This window comes from Thamnophis elegans, chromosome 1, assembly GCF_009769535.1.
Source record: "Thamnophis elegans isolate rThaEle1 chromosome 1, rThaEle1.pri, whole genome shotgun sequence".
In the NCBI taxonomy this organism is placed as follows: Eukaryota; Metazoa; Chordata; class Lepidosauria; order Squamata; family Colubridae; genus Thamnophis; species Thamnophis elegans.
The window spans coordinates 45,331,743-45,357,515 of record NC_045541.1 but is presented as its reverse complement, the minus strand read 5'-3'; the positions used below and the strand labels follow the sequence as shown (position 1 = coordinate 45,357,515).

Below are 25,773 nucleotides of genomic sequence, written 5' to 3'. Positions count from 1 at the left end.
GACATTACTTTGCTAAAACAGATGCCTGAGTCTAGATCTCTATACAACTCAAGACAATGTGGGACTTAATAAGAGCAGTGGCTTCCTTGTTTATAACTTTTATAGTTTATAGGGAGCTACAAAGGGAACTACAGAGGAGAGAGCTTCTTGAATGCCCCATCCATTGCCTCTCTCTGCTTTTTTCTCCTCCTTCTCTGCCCCTACCCCCCAAAAAACCCTTCTTTGATATTTGCATGGAAATCTGGTAGCAGTAACTCTTCACCATAACACTGTTTACATCTTCGATGCTGACACAAGGAAGACAGAGATAAAAGTATTGACTTCAAGACTCTTGCTTTAGCATCACTTAGTGCAACCAAAGGGAGAGAAATGGTTCCAAGCAATATCAGGGAGCTTGGCACCAACATCAAGCTCATGCCTATTGGCATGGAATCCAGTGGTGGAATGTTGCCAGCTTAACAACCAGTTCTGTGAGTGTGTGCTTTGCACATGCGTGCAGTGCTGAAAATGGAGCATTTAGAAGCTCAGCTGTTTACCTTCCAAGTCAGCAACGGTAAGAAAAACAGCAGGGAGGGGGAAATCAGCTGTGCCGCACAATTGAGATAAGCTAGAAAGCAGGAAATAAAGGACAGGATAGAGCAGAGGTGGATGGGCAGGGCCAGCTGATTGTTGGGGCTACTGGTTTGCCCGAACCGGCTAAATACCACCTCTGGTGGATTCAGATCTATAGAGCAATATAATTAGATAATATAATTATTTCCTTTCTTTAGATGCAACTAAATATTTTTAATTTGCTGTGAAATATATTTGAGCTCTTTTCTCAAAGCTCTTCTCCCCACTCCTCTACTAACACCTTTTTGTCTGATCTGTTCTGCTTCATGTAATAATAGTTCATGACTTCACTCTTTTCATTGACAGTTATCTATGTTCCCTTTATCGCTCTCATTAACTCTGTGCTTATCCCTCAAGTATCCTCCTCCTTGGCAATTTTGTACTCTTTATTCTAGTCAAAAAAAGAAAAAACCAACCCTAAATTGATCCATTAGTTAATGAACAACGTAGTTCCAGAAGTATACATTTAGGAAGGAAGATATATATTTTTTTAATGGCTTGTTTCTATAAGCAATATGTGTAACTGCTTCAGCCTCACAGCAATGAGATAGTTCACATGTATTATAGTTGTATCATACAAATATGATGATATGATTGATCGTCTACATTTAAAGTCATTTCTAGAAATAAAAGAAAGCACAAACTGTTTCCACTCATTTTACCAATGTTAAAAATGTAGGACACTACCACATATAACAAGATCCAGAGACTGGCCAAAGTATGGAATCTAGAATTGATTCTATAATGGGCAACTTTATAAACATGAGCATCAAGATGTGGCAAACCATGTCCTTTCTGGTCACAAAATCAGTTTGAAGACTCTCTTAGTAAGCAAGTTAAAGTACTAATTTCATCATAATGCAAAACACTTACAAAATATTAATTTCATTGTAATGTAAAACACTTACTGACCTACTTTACTGGATTTGTAGCAGTCACTCTGCAGTCTTATTATATTGATCAAAGGGTTTGCATATTTTATTCCCTGCCCCCCCCCCCCACTTCCCTTGATGGACATCAAGACATTCATTAGTCTCTGGGCTTATAACATGCAAAACTGGTTTGCTTGTTTTCATAACTATATCTATAATTGAGATTCCATGCTGATTCACATATAGTGCTTATAAGTCAATTAAATTGCCCTAACAGGCAATTACCAGTTGATTGTTTAATTTATTTTAGCAAGTGAAGTTAGTCTTTTCAAAAGTTTGCATATATGTAAGTCTGTAAGTAGGGAAAAATGCCTTTTGTAGCCTGTAATATTAAAACATTATGATTTGGGTGATCAAATATAAAAACATAGCAGTCTTTATATTTGCTAAAACTTGTGTTTTTTGAATCAATTATAAAGATCATAATGTAGATATTAAATTTTGTGCTTATTATAGTTATGATTATGAGATAAAAGCTACAGAATAACAGCCAAATGATAAAGAATCATCCTTTTTATATGCTAGCATGCGTGCTTTCCAGTAAGGACAATAATGAAGACAATAAATTGTGTGCTGGCTTACAAAAGATCAAATCTAAGTTATTACTGTGCTTCTTGATAATTTTAAATTGGTATATCAACCAATTTACATATGCATGGGGTATCTCATCAGATGGGGGAAACCCTGGGAGGTACAAGATAGTTGGATTTGTACCTGCACTGTGCCTCCCAGATCTCCCCCATGCCCCACGCCTGAAGTATTCCATGCTTCACTTAACAACCTGCTCATTCATTTAATGATTAAATGAATTGTTGGGTGTCATTAAGTGAGTTCATTTAACAGCTGTTTCGACTGTAATAGGCAGGCTCCATTAAGAGTGCAACTTGAGAACTAACGACATAATGGTACATCTCCAGTATTTTGAGAATGTTATTTTTCTACATTGATTAGGGCATTGATGCAAATATTTCTGCTTCGTGGCTTATGTTTTTACATTTCCAAAACATTATTAGTGCATTAAATGCTATTCTGCTTTCCTCTTGTTTCGTGTTTCAATTTAATTCAGTTTGTCAAGGCAGTAGAAACACCTTTGTTGTTAAAGTCTAGATTAATCAGTAATCTTTCTAATGATATAGCCAGTTTATTGAAAGTGAGGTAGACTTTCAGTTCAATTATCACATCATTCCATAGCTTTGTTGAACTAAATACAGGTCTTTAGAGCTGAGCTGGATCATAGGAGTCCAATTATAAAGTTTGAAAAAACATACTGTACATTCATAAATTCTCTGTCAGAATTCATCAACTTGAAAATTTCCCTAGTCTGTGAAATTATAGATTTAATAAAAGCATGAAACATTTAACTCTTTTTGGCAAAAAGAAAACCAGAACATTGAAATTTATTAATCAAATCCGCATGATTTAGTAAATATGGTAGTTTGAACTCAAATACACTTTGAAACAGTATTTAATCCTTGAAACCATTACTTTTTTTTTTTTTACTTCTATACATTATTTTCATCAAAGTGAACAGCTAGATAAATACTTCTTGAATTACCATGAATATGAATTTGTATAGAAAGTGATTCCCCAGTAGAAAGGAAATCCACAAAAGAAATAGAATATTATTTTGGCCAGTTTAAATGCAACATCTTCATGTGTATGAAATATCATATATATTATCTATCAAATTATTTATAATTTTCCCAAATTATTAATTATTTTGGGTAACATACAATTGAAAACAATATCCAATACAAAAATACCAAAAGACCCAAACCAAACAAACCAGATAATAGTTCAAGGATTAAAATATCCAATAAAATGATAAAATTGCCACAAAGCACTTACTAGCCCCTGGAGAAAGAGTCCCTTCTTCAAACAGATTTAAATAACAACAGAGGTCAGCCTATCTCCCCATCAGCATCAATTGGAAATGTTCACACAAAAAAGAGGAGAATAACTGTAGTATTGTGCTGTCCTTTCCCAATCACTGGAGGAAGTCTAGAAGACTACCATGATCAATGATATTGAAAGATACTGACAGCTCAAAGAAGACTAGAAATGTTCTGCCATCCTATCGTGGTTCCCCCAGAGATCATCAACCAGCATGATCAGTACTGTCTTCATATGCTCTGTAAGGATCCAAATAATCTGCTTTATCCAGGACCCTCTGAAGAAGCTATCCTGGTATAAAAGGAAAAATTGAAGAATGGACAAACATTGTCCATCACTGTTGGGTCGTCATTGTTTCTTACAGAGGCAGCACCACCTCCTCATTCAGCATTATGAAACAGCCTCTCTCCTGAGGTCTGGCGACCCCTAACTGTCCTGTCCTTCTGGAAGGCTATGATGGCATTGCTTTCTTCTTTAAGGTCCTGGATCAAAATATTATAATAATAGAGTGGTTATGAGATTGAATTTTTTATGCAATGCTTAACTTATTGTATTATACTAGCCAAGGTGGCACAGTGGTTAGAATGCAATACTGCAGGCTACTTCAGCTGACTGCTAGCTGCAGTTCAGCAGTTCAAATTTCACCAGGCTCAAGGTTGACTCAGCCTTCCATCTTTCCAAGGTGGGTAAAATGAGGACCCAGATTGTTTGGGGGCAATATGCTGACTCTGTAAACCACTTAGAGAGGGCTGTAAAAGCACTATGAAGCAGTATATAAGTCTAAGTGATATTGCTATGATTACATTAATTATATTTATTCTGTTGGATTTATAGCAATGTTATTATATGTTTTTGTTATTTACTCTTAACCTCCCAAAATTCATATGTAAGATGGATGGCCTTATGAAATAAATGAATGAATGAATGAATGAATGAACACACGCATCATTACATGGATGCAGCTACAAGTCACCCACATTGCAGCCAGGGTGGATATAGATTTAAATGACAGATAACCAGTTTAGTAGTCTTAAAATCCTGTTCACTTTTTCAGTAATTACTAAGTCAAATGCCTTTGAAATACCAGGACAAAACAGTGCCTGGTCAGCTCACAGAGACTCTCTCAGTTGGAATTGAACTCAGAGTATATCTAAATGATGTTATTTCTTATAAAATAATTTTTCTGCTAGTAGTTTTTTTTTCCTCAGAGTAATATTTTATAAGTGTGGGATTATTCTGCCAGAGGGCAAAACTTTATTATTGGCCCAAGAGGTGAGCAAACCTGCTGTGTGTCCTGTTCTCAAGCTGAGCCAGTCAGTGTGAAGTTGTAAATCTAGCAAAGACGCAATCATAAATAAGTCCGAGTTCAAAGGAAAACGAGTTCAGAGGACAAAGCAGTACTTACTGCCTGTGTCAATCCAGGATTAAAGTTTCCAAGAATGCACAGCAGGTGTGTAGCATAGGGCATGACATGCATGGTTGGCTTATACTGAAAGAGCTAGATTACAAGAAGTTGTAAGCCACTGCATGCAGGCAAGACAAACCAGCGTTATTGCTACTGAAAGAAGGGACACGCAGAAACTGGGTCTCCTACTACAACAGAGGGGCAGAGGGCAATAGAGGCACAAAAGTGCTAAGGCATAGTTCTTCTCAGTGACACATCAATCAGTGGAATCCTTTTGTTAGCTGGTTAACAATAATGATGATGATGATGATGATGATGATGATGATGATGATGATGATTACCTGTTAGAAGCTCTTGAATTGTTGAGAGTTTGTTTGGTTAGTTCTTACTAGTTGAAATCATCCCCTGACTCAGCTCATCTGACATTGGTCAGTCCTGCTTTCCCATCACCAGGCTGCTACCACATGTTGCCAACTGTGCCAAACCCAGAGCATCCTCTGGGCAGTTGGTTACTCTGCCTCTACTTTCTACATCTTCGCACAGAAATATCAGTCTTCTATTAGCTAGATGTGATGTGATTCTTTCTGAAGAACTGAATGACAATGATGATATCAGTAATAACGAATCCTAAAACTTTCTAGAGTTGTTAGGTTTGGGACTGTCTGTATATAATTTTTGGTCTTGATCCTCTTTCCTATCTTCTAAGGATGAGTCAAATCAGAAGCATGATGTATTTCTTGCCAGTTGTGGCTGTTAAGATTTTTTTTTTCCAGTATATACGTACTTGACTTAGTGGATTATTGTGATTTGGCTTATGTATGGGAGGTTGTCAGTATGACAAACAGGATCTGCATGTCCAGTTTCTGTTCACTACTCTTGTCATTCAACTGTATCCTATTCTATGCACAATTTTTGATCCCCATCCCGAATCAGTCTACTGGTTTGGTCCTAAGTGGGTGTTTAAGACTTCTGTCCTATTTATTTCTTTGTTAACGTAGCAACACTCTAAGTTAAACTGTTCCCTTACTCCATTTTTAAACTTTAAACTAACCCAAACTTCCAGCAAGCTTTTTGCTTTTAAATCCTTATAATTCTTGTCTTTTTCTTCACCTTAATCCTTCCCATGGATTCAAAGTACCCTTACCCAGATGGCTTGAAGGCCTCTTTTCACTTTAAATTCTTATGTCCAAATGTGCTTAAAAAAGTGGAGTGGGTGAACCAAGTGTCTTTTAAATAGACTTCACCTGAGGCTATGAGTTTGCTGTATCCTTCCACTGTTCCAAGCATTATTCTCAGAAGTCACCAACAGTTCCCTCCAGATAGCAATAGCAATAGCACTTAGACTTATATACTGGTTCATAATGCTTTCCAGCCCTCTCTAAACTGTTTACAGAGTCGGCATATTGCCCACAACAATCTGGGCCTTCATTTTACCCACCTCAGAAGGATGGAAGGCTGAGACAACCTTGAGCCAGTTAGATTTGAACTGCAGCTAGCAGTCAACTTCTACCTTCCCAGGCCCTCCAGAGCTTAAGTGTGCGAACTCACTAAAGGGGACAGTTTAATTTGAAGCATTGCTATGTTAGTAAAATACTTCTGAAGTAATTGATTAAATAAAACATACTGCTGGAAAAAATTTTGGGTCACTTATTTTTTCTGATTCCTGTTATGTTTCTGTTTTACTTTTGCACTTTGCTGCTTCTAGTTCTTTTTCTTTATACTGCTTTACTTATATAGAAGTCTCAGAAATGTTTATAGATACACACACACAGACACATGCAGACACACGCACACACACACACACACACAGACACAACTTTTGTCTTGAAGACAAAAATAACTTTTGTTTGTTTATTAATTTATTATGGAATTTGCCACCCATCTCATATCCAAAGACTCATTATGGATATATACTTAGCACAGGTAGTATACTGCCTCATTTAGTGACCTTCATAGTCACAAAGGGGATGAAAAGATAATTTTGTGATCAACTCATGCATTTATGAGCTTTGCAGATGTAAAACAAAGGGAAGCTGAAGTGAGATGGGAAGAACAACCAAGGTTACACTTGGCCACCACTTTGCTTAATGATCCAAATTGCCAATCACAATTGTGGTTAACAAACTACTCGTTTCCCTGTCCATCTGCAGAAATCTCCCTCTTATATATAGAATTTGCTATTTTTGGCTACTTAAATGTTCTCTAATTACTGTAACATTCTTTTTGCTGTTTTGCATGGGAATAGTCCACTGGGGAGGATTTTGCTTTGCAGGATTGTATTCTTAATCTTCCCTCTAAGTGTTTTATGTTAACATAGATAATCCATTGTGCATCCCTAATAGACAAAGCTCTTCAGAAAAGAGAAAAACCTCCTGAAAAAAGTTTGAATTCATATTTATATGAAGAAATCTTTCTCTGTGTTTTAATCCTAGCTGTAATTCTTTAGTGATGTTTATAGAGTCATTAAATCTCTTCCTTTCTTCTTTTTTCTTCTTTATTTTTTGTTGGTGATCTCTATAGTACAGTAGTACTACTGGTGTAAATGTTGACTCTGGAACTTTTTGCAAGTCTTAAAACATTTAGAGATATGTATAAGCAATATTGGAATATGTAAAGAAAAAAAAGAAAATAACTTCTTTGAAATACAAACACAGTTCTGAAAAAAAGCAGTATAGTATTCCACATAACAGTTATTGTCATCAAAAATAGCTTAGTATAGGTTCATTTTTTTATTAATGTCTCATTTGCTTAAAAAAAAACCTTGATGGTAGCACACCTGATCTAGATCTTTGATTATAAACTCATCTTGTGCCTCCAAGGAGTTTCCAAACCATTTATTTCTGTCTGTATTTATTCATTCATTTTCTGCAGTTGTGACGTGCACTTTGGAAGGTAATCATTCAGTAGATGCCAGTGAGTGCTTGAAGTGGGCAGGACCAATGCCTTCCCTTGTCCAGGATTGCTCAGTGCCTTGCAAAGATGACTGCATGTTTACTCCTTGGTCTAAATTTACAGCATGCACTTCCGATTGTGAATCAACACGGACCAGAAGAAGAACTCTCACAGGTAGTATAAATCAATCAATCAATCATCCTTAGTCCTTTTGTTTCCAAACATCCATGGCGTTAACTTTGGAGATTTGCCAAGGGCAATTAAGTGTATTCTTGTTTTGTTAAAAGTCTCATAATGATTCCCTCAGTGTTGACTTACTAACAATTTGCTCTCTATTAAGTCTGTCAGGAGGGCTACCTCCTCCTAAGGTGTCAGGATCATAATTTCATCAGTGAATCCCTTAAGCTATTTGGATGCTGAAATTATTCCAACTACTAATAGCAATAGCACTTAGACTTATATACCGTCCTATAGTGTGTTACAGCACTCTCTGGGCAATTTACAATGTCAGCATATTGCCCACAACAGTCTGGGTCCTCATTTTACCAACCTCAGAAGGATGGAAGGCTGAATCAACCTTGAACCCCATCACTATTGAACACCAGACTGTGGGTAGAATTAGCTTGCAATACTTCATTCTAACCACTACATCATTAGGGCTCAAATAGCCAACTGGGGCAGCAATTTCTATTTCATTATAGAATTCTAGCTTCCTTTCAATGGGTTTTTTATGTAAAATGTCTCAAGGGACTGATCTTTCCAACTACACATGTGTAGAAAAAATGTGGATGATGTCCCATGTTGGTTAATGAAGAAGTTCATAGGAATCAGTCCAAAAATGGATGCATGAATTGTTACAGCACTATACACAGTTAGCATAGGCATCTTACGACAAAGTTGCAACCTACAAATGTGTAGGTTATGAAAAAAAATCTGGGAATTACACTTGTATGATTACTTGAAGCTCTCTCAGGGTGTTTATTATTTTATGAATTGGGTTTTTATGCTTATATTTCGGGATTCACACAGATATTCTGCTGGAGTAAATTCAGTGGGTTCCACAGAGTGGAGTATTCCATTCTCCAAACTCTGAAAATATCCCTTCTGTTTGATTTCACAAATGCAGGATTTTAGATTATTGAATTTAGTAGCTGGAAACTTCAAGTGTACAATAGACCAGAACACACAGTTGTAGTTGATTGGTTAGAATGCTGACTCATGTATGAGGCAATCAACTCTATGATTGGTTGCTGTAAGTATAAAGGGGGGAGTTTCCCCCCTTCCCTTTTTTTCTTCTTCTGTGTGTTCTGTATACTAATTAATTTACCTAATGATATTCCTGTGTTCCTATCTTATGTTCTGGATGATGATAAAGACTTCTCTGTGTATGTGTATGACCACAAGTTTGTGTTAGTGTCTCTGACTTCATCTGAACAGCTGCTGTGCCATTCCTTGACACAGGACATGTGTTTTAATGGATAAATTGTGGCAAACTATATATGTAATTGATTATAAACTGTTGGTCTTGCTCAGCTGATTGCATAGCCACACATTTTTGCAGTAGTATATAATTATGTATTAATCTATAAATACCACCAAGATTTACGGTTTTTCTGTAATGTGAGTCACTGTGTGTATCTTCCACAGCTGAAAATCACGCCTTGTGACTAGTCACAGCTAGTCACTGATTTTGGTTTCCAAGCGTAGTGGAAGTGTCACTTAGCAACCGCCCTTTTTTTTAAGCAAAGGAATCTGCTTTCTCTCCCTGAATCCTTCCTCTGCTGGAAACAAGATGAATTAGTAGCTGTCACAGGTCTAACATATAACGGTCTAGAGAGGAGCATAAAGCCTTTTAGGAAAGATCCACTGGACAGCACCTCACAAAAAGTTTTTCATTGTAGATATTGCTACAATGAACTTTTAATGATGACAGCTGCAGTAGCTGCATCTTGTACTCAATACTGTTATATTAGATGAGGTAGAGCTGATTAGAAACAGAAAATGCTCATTTGAAGAAGGAAATCACTAGTTCAAATCCCATCTCAATTGTGATCATACTGAGTAGGTGACAGGTGAACATTTTCTCAGCTTTAATCTCAATAATGGGTATAATGATAATAGAACAACAATATTGTTATACCTTGAAGGCATATTATGAAAACTTACATATGGTTTCCAAAATGTTCTGAAAATATTAAAGTATTATATAAATGTTTATCATAATTATAATAACATCCTTGCCTTAATCAGCTAGACATCTGTTGTTTAACTTGTCACTCCATCTAAGGGAATTTCTTCCAGCCAAAAAGTACAATCCATCATCTTACTGTTTATGAGTGACAAGAAACTGAGCATTGCTGACTAGGGAGAAATGATTCCTGTCAATTTTGCTTTTGCTAATTCTCTAACGTTTCCAGCCAATTCCAATTATATTTGGTTTAGCATTTAGGAATTTGTGCATCTGCATCTGCTCTTTCTTAGCATATCTTAAAGCCACACATGCTCTTTGAGGATGAGGAATCATAGGATTGAAAGCACAGCAGCGTAAAATGGCTGTGCAGTCCCCTGGGAGTGGGCGGCATACAAATTTTATTAAAGTTACAAAGTTACAAAGTATAGAATAGAATAGAATTTTATTATTTGTATGCCGCCCTTCTCCGGGAGGACTCAGGGCGGCGAACAATTCAAGGGGGAAAAGGGGGAACATAAAAAACGAAATACAATAATAAAAGTAAGCAACAGTCGCACAACCATACATGTCGAGAGGGGAGGGAACTCATCACCCCCAGGCCTGCCGGCAAAGCCAGGTTTTGACGGCTTTTCAGAAGGCCTGGAGAGAGGTGAGGGTCCGAATCCCTGCGGGGAGTTCATTCCAGAGGGCCGGAGCTGCCACAGAGAAGGGTAATAGCCAGATAGCATTGGCTGGTAGATAGCACCCGGAGGAGGCCAATCCTGTGAGATCTAATGGGTCTGTGGGAGGTAATTGGCAGCAGGCGGTCTCTCAAGTACCCAGATCCAATACCATGAAGGGCTTTATAAGTTACGACTAGCACCTTGAAGCGTATCCGGAGACTGATCGGTAACCAGTGCAGCTCGCGGAGGATAGGTGTAACGTGGGTGTACCGAGGTGCACCCACAATCGCTCGCGCGGCTGCGTTCTGGACGAGTTGAAGTCTCCGAATACTCTTCAAGGGCTGCCCCATGTAGAGCGCATTGCAGTAGTCCAGTCTTGAGGTCACGAGGGCGTGAGTGACTGTTGCGAGCGCCTCCCGGTCCAGGTAGGGACGCAACTGGTGCACCAAGCGAACCTGGGCAAATGCCCCCCTGGTCACAGCCGACAAATGGTGTTCTAAAGTCAGCTGTGGATCCAGGAGGACCCCCCCCCCCAAGTTGCGAGCCCTGTCTGAGGGGCGTAGATTTTCAGCCCCCAGCCTGAGTGATGGACTATTGACCAAGTTTTTGGGAGGGAAACACAACAGCCACTCAGTCTTGTCTGGATTGAGTACAAGCTTGTTAACCCCCATCCAGACCCTAACAGCCTCCAGGCTCTGGCACATCATGTCAACGCTTCACTGAGTTGGCACGGGGCGGACACATACAGCTGTGTATCGTCCGCATATTGATGGTGTTTTATCCCGTGCCGTCGAATGATCTCACCCAGGGGCTTCATGTAGATATTTGGAGTAGCCACACAAATCACACACAAGCCTGGGAAAGGATGTAGCTGCTTTAAATATTTTTTAAAAGTTGCTTCATGCACCCTTTCAAAGGACTTGCATAGCTCCAGTGCATAGTGCATAATATTTCAAAGCATTGTTCTACAAGAAAATTGCATTTTTCTATAAAAACTATTTTTTTCTGCTTATGTCCCCTAAATATATATCCCTATGGTTCTTCTGTGCTCCAGAAGTATAGTCTAAAATTATGAGAACACTTTTTCAAATCCCTAGCTATTTTTTATTAATGTCTCATTTGCTTAAAAAAAAACCTTGATGGTAGCATTATTATTGTTGTTGTTGTACAATTGTATCACAGCGGCCAGTTGTTTCGCCGGATTTGGCATTGGTTACTAGTCGGGCCCCACCCAGGGGCCTAGGACGTTGTAACGTATTTTCGTAATATGCGTGCAGATCCAAGCAGTGCGGCTTTTTGCATTTGACTGATGGTGATTTTGTCAATTTTTAACTGTTTTAAATGTAATTCCAGTGCTTTTGGAATAGCACCCAGTGTGCCAATTACCACTGGAATTACCACTGCTGGTTTGTGCCATAGTCGTTGAATTTCAATTTTTAAGTCCTGGTATTTTGCGATTTTTTCATGTTCCTTCTCGGCGACCCTGCTATCACCTGGTATTGCAATGTCTATGATTGTGACCTTATTTTTCTCAACCAGTGTGATGTCTGGGGTATTATGGGCCAGTATTTTGTCCGTTTGTATACGGAAATCCCACAAGATCTTGACCATCTGATTTTCACATGCAGTGATTTTGCCTCTTTTTATGGACACAGTGGTGCATTTTTCCATGCCAAACTGCATTGAAATATCGGTGCTGAATACTCGGAATGTGTTTGTCAATGAACGGATTTCTATTTCTGACTTTCCATAGAGTTTCAAATCATCCATATGTAGTAAATGTGAAATTTTTTCAGCTTCTTTGGCTGTTTGGTAGCCTAATTTCATTTTTTTTAAGATTACTGATAGTGGGATCATTGCGATGATGAAGAGAAGAGGTGAAAGTGAATCACCCTGGAAAATTCCTCGCTTGATATTAACCATTCCGTAGATCTCATTCCCTACTGCCAACTCAGTTCTCCATTGTTTCATCACCTTTTCAGTAAAGGATGTAATATTTTTGCTAATGCCAGTTGTTTCTAAGCATTTTATGATCCAACTATGTGGCAGTGAGTCAAATGCCTTTTTGTAATCAATCCAGACCATATTCAAGTTCATTTTTCTGTTCTTACAATTTTCTAATATCATTTAATCAATTAGGAGCGGATCTTTTGTACCCCTGCTCCTTCTTTTGTTGCCTTTTTGCTCTACTGGCAAGATGTTGTTTGTTTCCAAATAATCCATCATGTTATCTGCAATAATGCCTGTGAGTAATTTGAAGGTTGTTGGCAAGCATGTTATTGGTCTGTAGTTTTCAGGTGTTGTTCCTTTAGTTGCATCTTTCTGAATCAAGTATGTTTTTCCATTTGTCAACCATTCATCAATTTGGCCCTTTTGTAAAATTTCATTCAGTTGCCTGGCCAATATTGCATGTAAACTGGTCAGATATTTGAGCCAGAAACCATGTAATTGGTCCTTTCCAGGTGATGTCCAATTCTTTACCTTTTTAACTCGATTTTGACCATCTCAGTTGTTATTTCTAATACTTGCATTTGTTGTTGCCAATGCTTTTCTCAAAGTCATGTATCCACTTTGCTTCCTTGTTGTAGTCCTTTGCATTTCCCCACAATTCTTTCCAGAATTCAACTGTGGCCTGTTTTTCTGGTTTTTCACTTTTGGTGTCACCATTCACATTAAGACTTTGATAAAAACGCCCTTGGTCTGATCGAAATTGCTGATTTTGTTTATATTGGATGATTCGTGCTTCATATCTTTCAATTTTTCTAGCTGTTGCTGTTATCTGCTGTTTTACAATCTCTACAGCTTCATTGATGTTTCTTGTATCCAATCTATATCGTCTGATTAGCCGATCTATGATTTTGTTGTTTTTAAGCCGTGCTCATGCATGTTCTTTAAGTTACTAGCATCTGCCCTTAATTTTTTGAATTTTTTGTTCTAAACAGATTTTCCACTTTGGCTTGATGCTTTTTCTGTGGGTGACTAGGTACTTTAATATTAATGCCTAGTTCATTAGTGACTATTACAGCTGCGCTGTACATTAACTGGTTTGTTTCCAAGATGGATCCCGGTTCAATTGTTGAAAACACTGCATTAACCATTTCCATGATAGGGGCCAAAATTTTCTTAGGCACAGTTTTTTAGTGATGGTAAACGTTGCCTTTCCTCATTAAGCAGAAAATGCTCCATGATCTTATCCTTCAATTCTTTTTGTTTTTGAGTTAGTTCATCAGATGGTTCAGTGATAACTGGTTCTAGTGGTGGTGATGTTATTTCCTCCCCGAGAGCTTCTTCTGGGAGTTCTACTATAATGTCTTTAGTTGTGTCTTGAATATCAGTTATTTCCGCTTGTGATATTGTTTTTTGGGTTTTGCAATTTGCCTGAATTTCCTCATGTTCAACTTCACTAAACACTTTATTCCGTATAATAAATCGCCTTTGATCTGCTGGTCATTGTTCACTAACATTTGAATCTGGATATTGTTGTTTCCATAATTCATACATTCACTTTAAATAGCCTCTTTTTTCTGGCTCTGAGTTGTAGTAACAGGCCATTATGGCACGGTTTTCATCTGCACTATATTTTTGTCGTTTTGTTGGCTGGTCCACTTGTAGCCCACTTCTCGACGGATGTCCAGGGACCCCAACATCCGCCGCGGCCCTTGTTAACCCACGCGACGACCAATGCGGTATGGAATTCTTATTTGTTTTTTTCACCATATTGTATGGGTTGGCGGGGTTTTTTTTTACGGGACCAGATGCCAACCTGACCCCAACCCTCCTCCTTTCTCATCCGGGCTTGGGACCGGCAACGGCGGAGTTGTTGTTGTTGTTGTTGTTGTTGTGTTGTTGTGTTGTTATTATTATTATTATTATTATTATTATACTACAATTGTATCACAGCAGCCAGTTGTTTCGCTGGATTTGCATTGGTTACTAGTCGGGCCCCACCCAGGGGCCTAGGATGTTGTAACGTATTTTCGTAATATGCGTGCAGTTCCAAGCAGTGCAGCTTTTTGCATTTGACTGATGGTGGTTTTGTCAATTTTAACTGTTTTAAATGTAATTCCAGTGCTTTTGGAATAGCACCCAGTGTGCCAATTACCACTGGAATTACCACTGCTGGATTGTGCCATAGTCGTTGAATTTCAATTTTTAAGTCCTGGTATTTTGCGATTTTTTCATGTTCCTTCTCGGCGACCCTGCTATCATCTGGTATTGCAATGTCTATGATTGTGACCTTATTTTTCTCAACCAGTGTGATGTCTGGGGTATTATGGGCCAGTATTTTGTCCGTTTGTATACGGAAATCCCACAAGATCTTGACCATCTGATTTTCACATGTAGTGAAATCACATGCAGTGATTTTGCCTCTTTTTATGGACACAGTGGCACATTTTTCCATGCCAAACTGCATTGAAATATCGGTGCTGAATATTCGGAATGTGTTTGTCAATGAACGGATTTCTATTTCTGACTTTCCATAGAGTTTCAAATCATCCATATGTAGTAAATGTGAAATTTTTTCAGCTTCTTTGGCTGTTTGTAGTGTAATTTCATTTTTTTAAGATTACTTATAGTGGGATCATTGCGATGATGAAGAGAAGAGGTGAAAGTGAATCACCCTGGAGAATTCCTCGCTTGATATTAACCATTCCGTAGATCTCATTCCCTACTGCCAACTCAGTTCTCCATTGTTTCATCACCTTTTCAGTAAAGGATGTAATATTTTTGCTAATGCCAGTTGTTTCTAAGCATTTTATGATCCAACTATGTGGCAGTGAGTCAAATGCCTTTTTGTTATCAATCCAGACCATATTCAAGTTCATTTTTCTGTTCTTACAATTTTCTAATATCATTTTATCAATTAGGAGCTGATCTTTTGTGCCCCTGCTCCTTCTTTTGTTGCCTTTTTGCTCTACTGGCAAGATGTTGTTTGTTTCCAAATAATCCATCATGTTATCTGCAATAAGCCTGTGAGTAATTTGAAGGTTGTTGGCAAGCATGTTATTGGTCTGTAGTTTTCAGGTGTTGTTCCTTTAGTTGCATCTCTCTGAATCAAGTATGTTTTTCCATTTGTCAACCATTCATCAATTTGCCCTTTTGTAAAATTTCATTCAGTTGCCTGGCCAATATTGCATGTAAACTGGTCAGATATTTGAGCCAGAAACCATGTAATTGGTCCTTTCCAGGTGATGTCCAATTCTTTACCTTTTTTACTCGATTTTTGACCATTTCAGTTGTTATTTCTAATACTTGCATTTGTTTGTTGCCAATGCTTTTCTCAAAGTCATGTATCCACTTTGCTTCCTTATTGTAGTCCTTTGCATTTTCCCACAATTCTTTCCAGAATTCAACTGTGGCCTGCTTTTCTGGTTTATTATTATTATTATACAATTGTATCACAGCAGCCAGTTGTTTCGTCGGATTTGGCATTGGTTACTAGTCGGGCCCCACCCAGGGGCCTAGGACGTAGTAACGTATTTTCGTAATATGCGTGCAGATCCAAGCAGTGCGGCTTTTTGCATTTGACTGATGGTGATTTTGTCAATTTTAACTGTTTTAAATGTGATTCCAGTGCTTTTGGAATAGCACCAGTGTGCCAATTACCACTGGAATTATCACTGCTGGTTTGTGCCATAGTCGTTGAATTTCGATTTTTAAGTCCTGGTATCTTGCGATTTTTTCATGTTCCTTCTCGGCGACCCTGCTATCACCTGGTATTGCAATGTCTATGATTGTGACCTTATTTTTCTCAACCAGTGTGATGTCTGGTGTATTATGCGCCAGTATTTTGTCAGTTTGTATACGGAAATCCACAAGATCTTGACCATCTGATTTTTGGTGACTTTTTCAGGCTGATGTTCCCACCAGTTTGTTGCTGTTTTGATATTATAATTTTTGCACAAATTCCAATGGATCATTTGTGCTACTGAATTGTGCCGCAATTTATAATCAGTCTGCACGATTTTTTACAGCAGCTGAGTATGTGATCAACAGTTTCATCAGCTTCTTTGCAAAGTCTGCATTTGGCATCATCACAGGATTTTTCGATTTTGGCCTTAATGGCATTTGTGCGGATAGCTTGTTCTTGCGCAGCCAGGATAGTGACTCTGTTTCTTTCTTAATGTACCTGTTGTTAACCATAACCAAGTTTGTTCACTGTCCACTTTATCTTTTATTTTTTCCAGAAATTGGCCATGCAGTGCTTTGTTCTGCCAACTCTCCATTCTTGATTTTATCACATCTTTTCTGTATTCTTGTTTCGTCTGTTGGGCCTTCAGTAGATTTTTGTTCTTTACTTCGATTAATAGATGTTCTTGACTTTCTTTTAAATAATCAGCCAGTGCATGTTTTTCTTCTTCAACTGTTTGCTTCACTTGTAATAATCCTCTGCCACCTGATTTTCGAGGCAGATATAGTCTATCAGTATCACCACGTGGATGTAAACTGTAGTGCATTGTCATTAGTTTCCTGTCATCATCATCATCATCATCATCATCATCATCATCATCATTATTATTATTATTATTTATTGTCAGTGCACAACATATGTACAATGAGATTGGTTTAATTGAGTTGGTTAAAAGGCCTCCCTTTCACCTCAACCAGGTCCTTCAAGATTTAGTATTCCTATATTTTTCAGAATATAAGACACACCTTTTTCACTCAGAAAAGAGGCTGAAAATCTGGTGGCGTCTTATACACTGAATATAGCACTTTTTTTCCTCCTGAAACTCTTCCCACTTCACCAAAATGGGCGTGCATAGCTTTTAGAAGGCTTTCAGAAAGCTCCTGGGTGCTGGGGAGGCAGAAATGAGTGAAAAATGGGTCATTTATTGATCAAATTTGCTCCCCCCAGACCCCAGGAGCAGTCTATAAGTCTCCTAAAGGCTATTCATGCCCTTTTTTTGGAAAAAAAACGGGCCCGTTTTCAGGAGTTTTGCAGAGTGTAATTTGCCTCCTTAAAACCTTGGTGCATCTTATACTCCAGTGTGTCTTATATTCTGAAAAATACGGTACTTGAGGAAATCACCTAAGACCTCTACCTCATTTTCAGTTCACTTGCTTTTTCTCCAGCCTCTTCTCTTTTGAATATAGACTCCCATATTTAGGCAAACCAGACACATTTCTTACTTACGGTACAGCTATTTAGGTGACTACTTAATAATGAACTCCTTCCCAATGGCATGGATTAACATTGATTCTAGTTTTGGCTTCAGTAGCAAAAGTGTCTTTAGTTTTATGTATGTTTCTTTCTAACATTCTGTAACAAAAACTAACAGTTGGGAATCTGCCAACTGCACACAGTAATTCAAGTAGAAGAGGAGTTTAATCTAACCGCCCCAAATCCTAATTTAATTTGCTGCCTCTTGCATAATGTGGGACACAAACACACAAGGGAACTGAAAAAAAATCCTCTGCCACTGTCTTTAAAAATTGGCTTAATATTATCTACCTAATTTTATATCTTCTTTCAAATACGTAACACAACTTTCATCCTATCACTGTTCTCACAGGAACAAATTACAATTTATCTTTAAAAAAAACACTTGAAAATTCCTACTGCATTTTCAGGACAAGGATTACAAATGTAACAAAGGTTTTTTTGTTTTATTTTTACAAAAGAGAATCAACATGAATAATAGCAATAGTACATTTAGTGCAAGAGTAATTCTTACTTAATGACCCATACTTTTGAATAAAACATTACATAGAATTTGCAAGGATGTTATTAAAATCTAATATGTTACCTGCAATAATACAGCAAGATAAATAATAGATATTAGGGTTGGTTTGCAAAGTTGTCCAGATGTTTAAACTGATTTGGCATTTTTATCCACCTATCTAGTCATTCCCTTGGACTTGAGATAGGTAAATGTTGATGGTTGATGCTGTTAAAGTTATTGTCATGGATGACAGTATTTTAATCTGCTCATTTTCAACTACTTTTTCAACTATATGTTCCCACCAATTTTTCATTAGCAGTACATGATAATTTTTACAGATGCTCAGTGATTTACAAATTGATGCTTAGGATAGTCATCTTGCATAGCCAAAGCTGCTTAATAAAAATGAGGGGAAACTATGGGAACACTAAGGATGCAAAATAATTTTGAACAGCATATTGTGATGAACCTTTTAGGACTACTAAAACCAAGAATGATGCATGGAAATTCTTGTCAAGCTGAGGACTCTATTATCTGCATCTACCATATACTCTGTGAACTAATTCACATACCATATACTCTGTGAATTAATAAGACAAATTTCTTGTCTTATTAATCACACTTGGTCAATAAAGAATTCTATTCTATTCTATTAGGGAGGTGCTGTCTTCATGCTATTTCTCTCACTCATAATTTATGTCTTGAATTGCCCCTTACTTCTCTAGAATGCAGCCTCTCCTTTCTGTTGATCTATCTCTACACTATATTCCATCACACCAATAGTTTTAAAAATCAATCACTAGACTAAAGTCTTTGTGTTAAAGGCTATTGTGCTCTCTAAAAGTTTATTACCGGTATATAACTAGAAAACTATTTTGAGAAAACCATTGGAGAGATATGGGGGAAAATCTTTATTTGCTGTAGATGCGTTGCAACTTAAATAATGTGATCTGCTATTTGCATTCCCCATCATATTTTATGCGAACATGCCACATAGAGTTTTAGGCAAGTTCTGTATATTAATTTATTAAGTTATTATATTTATTCACATTTTGTTCAAATGGTGCAAGCATCAGTATCAGCCATGGCATTTTCATAATATATGTGTTAGGTCTTTCTTTGCCAATAAGACATAACATTTTTTTCTCATAAAATACTCAGTTTCAAGATTTGTGCATTGTTAGGCAAATAGATAGATTTGCCTAACAATGCACAAAAACACTCTCTTCCCTCTGTATCCATAAAGCCCTAAAATTTGAAGTTCCCCAGGTTCTTTAAAATTAGAGGTTTCCAAAGGGTAGAAAAATCAGTTCTATAAAAATTGTCCATCCTGCCAGCAGATACACGAAGCTAGAATTCCCTAGCCCTCTTGGGTTTTTTGCTATTCCTAATTAAAAAAAAATTACTTAACATATGAAAAGATATTGTTTCGAATATAAAAATAGCTTTGGTGGGTTTTTTTAAAATAGCAAGAAAGCTGAAAGTAACATTGTTCTGTAATAATTGTACTGATTCATCAAGAAAATTGCCCAATTTGGAGGGATTATGTGAATATCTTCCTCTTCTTTTCTGCATGTTAATATTAAACATGCACAAAATTAACTTGTTTCTTACTTCATGTTTAATAGCATGTTATCTTATGTTTAAATCTGTGTGTGATTTACCCATTTAGTATAACTCATCAGAGAAGCCTCCCTCAAGTATATGCCTGCTCAATCTAATTTGAGGTTACATGACTTTGCAATATGTATTATGAAATCAAAGGGGATGAGAGTTAAGCCTAATGTTTCAAAAAAGGAGTATTTATTTTATTTAATTTCCAATATTTCCCCCCCCCCTATTTTTTTTTAATGCTGAAATGATTTGTATTCAAACAAATGGATAAAACAGTGGCTTAAGGCTGCAGATTGTTGAAAAAAAGCATTTTAGAAAATGGCTCTAAATATTAACACGTTAATTAACAAAAATTGAAAGCAGACAATGCTGTGGGAATCTCAAAGTGGGAGAATTCTGTAGGAAAAATGACTGTTTGTGGCATTGAGTGAGCCTCAGTAAACAAGAAATGAGGGGAAAAATGTTGGCAAGTCTTGTAAAAAGACATCATGGGCACTGCAGGAAGCTGTTTGTGTTCAGGTGAGCTCTTCATATGGTTCCTTAACATGAGCATGTTCTCTGATGTTTCAAAGAGTGATTCAGTTCGAAGGAGGCTCAACTGAAATATCCCTGCAAATTGAACGTTCAAATATCTAGGGCAGTTCAAGGCACCCCCTTTACAGTACTGAGAGTCTTTGAATTGCTTCAGAAAGATTCAGAGGTGATTACAGAAATGATGAATTCTGAGTCTGCTTTCAGAAATGCTGCTTTGCTGTCTGGTAGCACCCATTTGAGGGGGTCCACACTTGATGACAAGAGACAGAGAGACTTTGCTGTTCTTTTTTTGATCCGATTCTCTTTTTTCTTATATAACCTTTCACAAATTCATACTTGTTTGTCCTGTTCTTTCTTAACTGATAGCTTATCTAATCTGTAGAATAATTCCTATTAAACATGTATCAAATCTAGGTTTTTAAATAGTTTGTCATTGTCCTTTCATTTTCCAAACTTTTCTCCAAAAAGTTCCTTTTTAAAATTCACACACACAAAAAAAACAGATCTTTCCATTTTCATTCTCTACATTTTGTTTGTTTGGCTTCCTTGTCCTGTACTGAGCAAATGGATTTATTCTTGCATGGGGATATTTGTTCTAAAAAATGTATCTAAAACAAGCTATTTTTTTTTTACATATACATGAGGAATACTAAACATAGATGCCATCTCAGACTTAAAAAAATGCTGCCCAACAAAATGTAACATTTTAGAAGAGGTAAACCTGTCAGCAACCTGGCCCAGCAAGCCTTCGATCCTAAAAAAAGTATGTGATTGTGAGTCAGGAACTCCGTGATCTTTAGCAAAAACTTAATTTTCCTACAATTTTTGAAAGTTTTCATACTGACCTATGAGATTGAACCACACTGGTTCAATCAAATTTCTCTATAGGCTGTTTGCTAGAGAAACTGGAAGTTGCCAGGCTATCACTTTCTCATTTGAAGAAGGCAAGAGGATCAGGGATAATTATAAAATACAAAAAATAAAAGAAACTCCTAGGGCTGATGGGTCAACTACATGAGGAAGATGTAATTATGTTTCATATTTCATTTGATTTTCAAATTCACCCATTACCTAAAAATATTTATCAAGGTAAAGCAATATGACATCCAGGAATTTTCAAAACTTACACCAATAACAATTATTACTTTTTATAACAGACGTACAGTTCCCATGTTTAGTTCCCTGACACACTGAACAATCTGATACAACAGCCACTTCCAGGCCTTGGGTTTCCCTTATACATGTTCATAGAAAGAACTGTGACCACAAATAGATTACTCTTGTGACAACTTGCCAGAGTTTCATACATAACCACGCCTTGTTTTAAAACTAGCTGTTCAGTTGGTCTGTTAAATTATTATGGTTAATGGGGTAAAACTCATTGTGTCAAGCAAAAAAATGATCTTCTATGGCTCCCACAACCACACTATAATATTTGGTTCCAGAGCATATGATGAATGGTATAATTCCTCCTATGACAATATATGTAAACCTGGAGGCAAATAGTCCTTGTCCCAAACAAGCCAAAATGGAATATTCACTCACTCCCCTGAATAACATCATTACATTATCAATGTGACATAGTAACTCCTAGCTGCCAAAAATAATAGGGAAAAATATGATCTCCAGATACTAGAACTTGTTGTCTATGTATATTGGCAACATTTATAGGATACCATACAAAAAAGTCTATTCTTTCAGAATAAACAGAATAATAGAGTTGGAAGTGACTTTGGAAGTATTCTAGTCCAACCCCCTGCTCAAGCAGGAAACCCTATACTATTTCAGACAAATGGTTGTCCAATCTCTTCTTAAAAACCTCCAGCATTGGAACACCTACAACTTCTGGAGGCAAGTCATTCCACTGCTTAATTGTTCTAAATATCTCAGAATTTCTCTTTACTTCTAGGTTGGATCTCTCGTTGATTAGTTTCCATCCATTGCTTCTTATTCTGCCTTCAGGTGCCTTGGAGAATAGGTTGATTCCCCTTCTTTGTGCAGCGCCTTAGATATTGGAACATTGTTATCATTCTGATACTTTAATCAGAGCTTAGCAACTATTTCAGGTAGTAGACCCTGTTGCATAAATTCATTTGATGTTACGGATGGAATTTTAATACTTAAAATGACTAAAGTCTCATGGGATTTCATGCAAGAACACAAACTTCATGAGACTGGGTTATCTCGTGCGCTCTGGATTATTTTAATTTGTATCTTTAAATCGTTTTCAATAAAATATTTTGGCATCACAAATGGATATTTCAGAACCTCTGTTTTAATAAATGGAATCTTGTGGTTTCTTGTATAGATCTTAAATTCATTGTGCCCCCCCCCAAATTGCTGAAATCCAGGTTGACCCAGATATCTATAGATACACCACAATATCTGAGATGATATAATAAATATTGAAGAGTAATAAGTTAAGTATACACTGTAGTATCTTTTGGGACATTTGCCTGACCATCTGTGTTAGAAAAAGTCTTGAAAAATTGAAGTTCTTACTAATCACTTAAATGCCAGAATTTCAAAGGATGGACCCAGTATTTGTATGTGGAAATTCTATTCAGTTAATTTATACAAAATTTATACAGAAGATTCAAAGAAAAAGATGCAGCTTCCTCTTCTACATTTGTAGGATCCCCAAGAATCCGTAGGCAGGAAATGGAGAATGGCACAATAAAATTATTTTCTTCAGATAATTACAGAGGGGAAGAACAGACTTTCGTTTTCTTTTGTAACAAAAGCAATCAGATAGTTGCTCCCCTTGTTATTGTTTTGTGCTTCATCCAAAAGATTCTTTCCAAGTTTCTTTAGGTTTCCTGGTTGCCCTGGAGATATCTCCATCGTCTTAGCTCTCCAGAGCTCTGGCAGGATCTAACAGATGTCTTTGAACCAACTCTGCTGCCGTATTTACATTTCAGATGGTTTGGTTCTAACTGTATTAAAACCCTTCAAGTATAAATAATATGACATACTGTTATCAAAAGCAGCAGATGTTACACTAACAAGCATATTTTCCTGGTTGGAACAGGAAGAAGCAAAAAGCGAGAGAAGTGCCAGAATACCGAAGTCTATCCTCAGCTTGAGACAGAACTCTGCCCTTGTGCAATATTTACCTCCCAGGCTTATGGAAATTGGTCGGAATGCATAATTACAGTAGGAAGAATAGAACTGCAGTTGGAGATGAGATTTCAGAGACATGCCAAAGAATGTGGAGAAGGTGTGCACTTCCGAGCACTTGCCTGCTATGATAAGATCGGCAGAGTTGTGGATCCCTCTCGGTGCAACCACTCAGGTAAAAGAGCATTGAACATATGTAAAGCATTACACCTTGAAAGGGAATCATTTGTAATGCCTCCTTTGTCAGCCAGATAATGTGACACTCACTGTAGCAAACATTGGTGTTATAATCCATCCCATCACATGGGACAAGAAAACAGAATAAGAATTGTTTCATCAAATTTACTATGTTGCTGTCCTTTAACAACATAACTGTGGAAGACCAATTTATTCACAACATCAGCTGAACAGAAACTAGATTTTAGTTGGGCAGACATGAATGAAAAATGTTTATACTTCATTGCTTCAAGAGAGGACCACAGTATAGATATATAGTATAAGCTAAATATAAGCTAAGCTATATCTTACTTCTCCTGTTATAGATGTGAAATCCGGCTAACTACCCCATTTCCCTGAAAATAAGACCTCCCAGATAATAAGCCCAATCAGGCTTTTGAGCGCATGTGCTAAAATAAGCGTTCCTCTAAAAATAAACCCTCCCCCAAAATATTGCAACATAGCAGCAACCATGAGGTGACCAAGCTCGCCTCCTGCACCTCAAAAGTAATAAGACCTACTCAAAAATAAGGCCAATCCACTTATTTAGGGAGTCAAAAGAAAATAAGACCCTCTCTTATTTTCGGGGAAACACGGTAGCCTCTAATTACTTTGATGCTTTAGTAAATCTTAAAACAAAACCACTCGCTTAAAGAATAACAGTACGGCTTCCTGCCATGCCTGACTTAGAAATATAATTTCATTAGGTTGGACAGGTTCGCTCCAGAAAGAAAGCAATTTAAAATTTTGAGAAGTGTGGAAATCAGCAATTGTCAATTGCATAAATGCCATCAACTGGAGTTACATTAACAGATGTTCTCTCCCCCCTCTCCAAAGCTGGAAAACATTTCTCAACATCTCATCATCATATTGTCTCCCCCCCACTTTTTTTGCAAGTTGTCACATTCTGTTTCTGTTGTTGTTACATTTGTTGTTAATAATTAGCATTGTTTCTGACCCTTTAGTCTTGTCTTCAGTCTTTTCTTATTTATTTTGTTGTTGTTGTTATGCATTGCCTCTTTTCATCAGCATGCAGGATCCCCAATGGGAGAAATAATCTGTTAACAGTGTTAGAGTTGTACCCATCGGTTTGACTGTAATGAGAATCCGAGGGGGGAAAACACCAAACAGAAGGAGACAGGATGAAGCTTCTCCGTAATGGAGGTGTTCATTGGAGTACAACAATTCCATTCTAGCAGTGACAGTAAATTCACACAGGATAGTTCTTTATGAATCACTGCACACCTTTCCAGATTTTGCCTTTTTAAAATTTATATGAGAAAAAGCAATACAAATAAATCATTTGCTGGGTAGGGTATCTCCATATTTTCATAGCATGTGGGCAAAAAAAATGCTAAAAATGCTGTATTATTAAATATATCAGCATGCCAAAATTGAGAGATTTATTTGTGGCTGTGCAATTTGTCCAAATGAGCATATTTATTTGCTTTACCTTATTCTTCAGCATTTGTTGAATATTAGCTGTTATGGTGAGATACTAAATACTAATAATACTAAATACTAATAATACTAATAACCCCAACAATATCTACAATGAAACAGGTATCTCATGAAACAGATATTTGCATGTTACAAATTGCAATAAAACTTACGATCACTTTTGAGCCCGCAATTTCTGTTGTTAAGTGCGACATTTGTTAAGTGAGTTTTGCCCCATTTTATGATTGGGGCAAAATCACCACCATCCCCTCCCCAATTTCTTCATCCAAATGCTACCCCTGGCTCTCACATCCTCCCTTTGGTGCTCCAATTACACCTCGTCAGATTCCAGCTTTCCTCGCGCTAGTTCAGAAACAGTTGTACATAACTACAGAATGGTAATGTGACAATAAGCAAAGGAGGAAGAGAACACAATATGATAATTCACATCCTTTTGAGAAGAACAGGCAGAAAACAGGAGACTTGTTGCTGTTCAAATTACATCAGAGGATTTAGTTATCGCTTGTACTTGAGCACTAATTTTCATTGCATCAATAAATAAGACCCTCTGTTGAAATAGATCGCAGCTGAGGGA

At 37.2% G+C, this 25,773-nt stretch overlaps 1 protein-coding gene across 1 annotated transcript in view; it reads left to right on the top strand.

The window, feature by feature from the left end:
* THSD7B (thrombospondin type 1 domain containing 7B) overlaps nucleotides 1-25,773 on the top strand; it is a 466,316-nt gene that overhangs the window by 283,208 nt on the left and 157,335 nt on the right. The window contains 2 exon segments of the mRNA XM_032209475.1: nucleotides 7,714-7,908; nucleotides 23,434-23,697. Coding sequence (XP_032065366.1) covers nucleotides 7,714-7,908; nucleotides 23,434-23,697 — 459 coding nt within the window.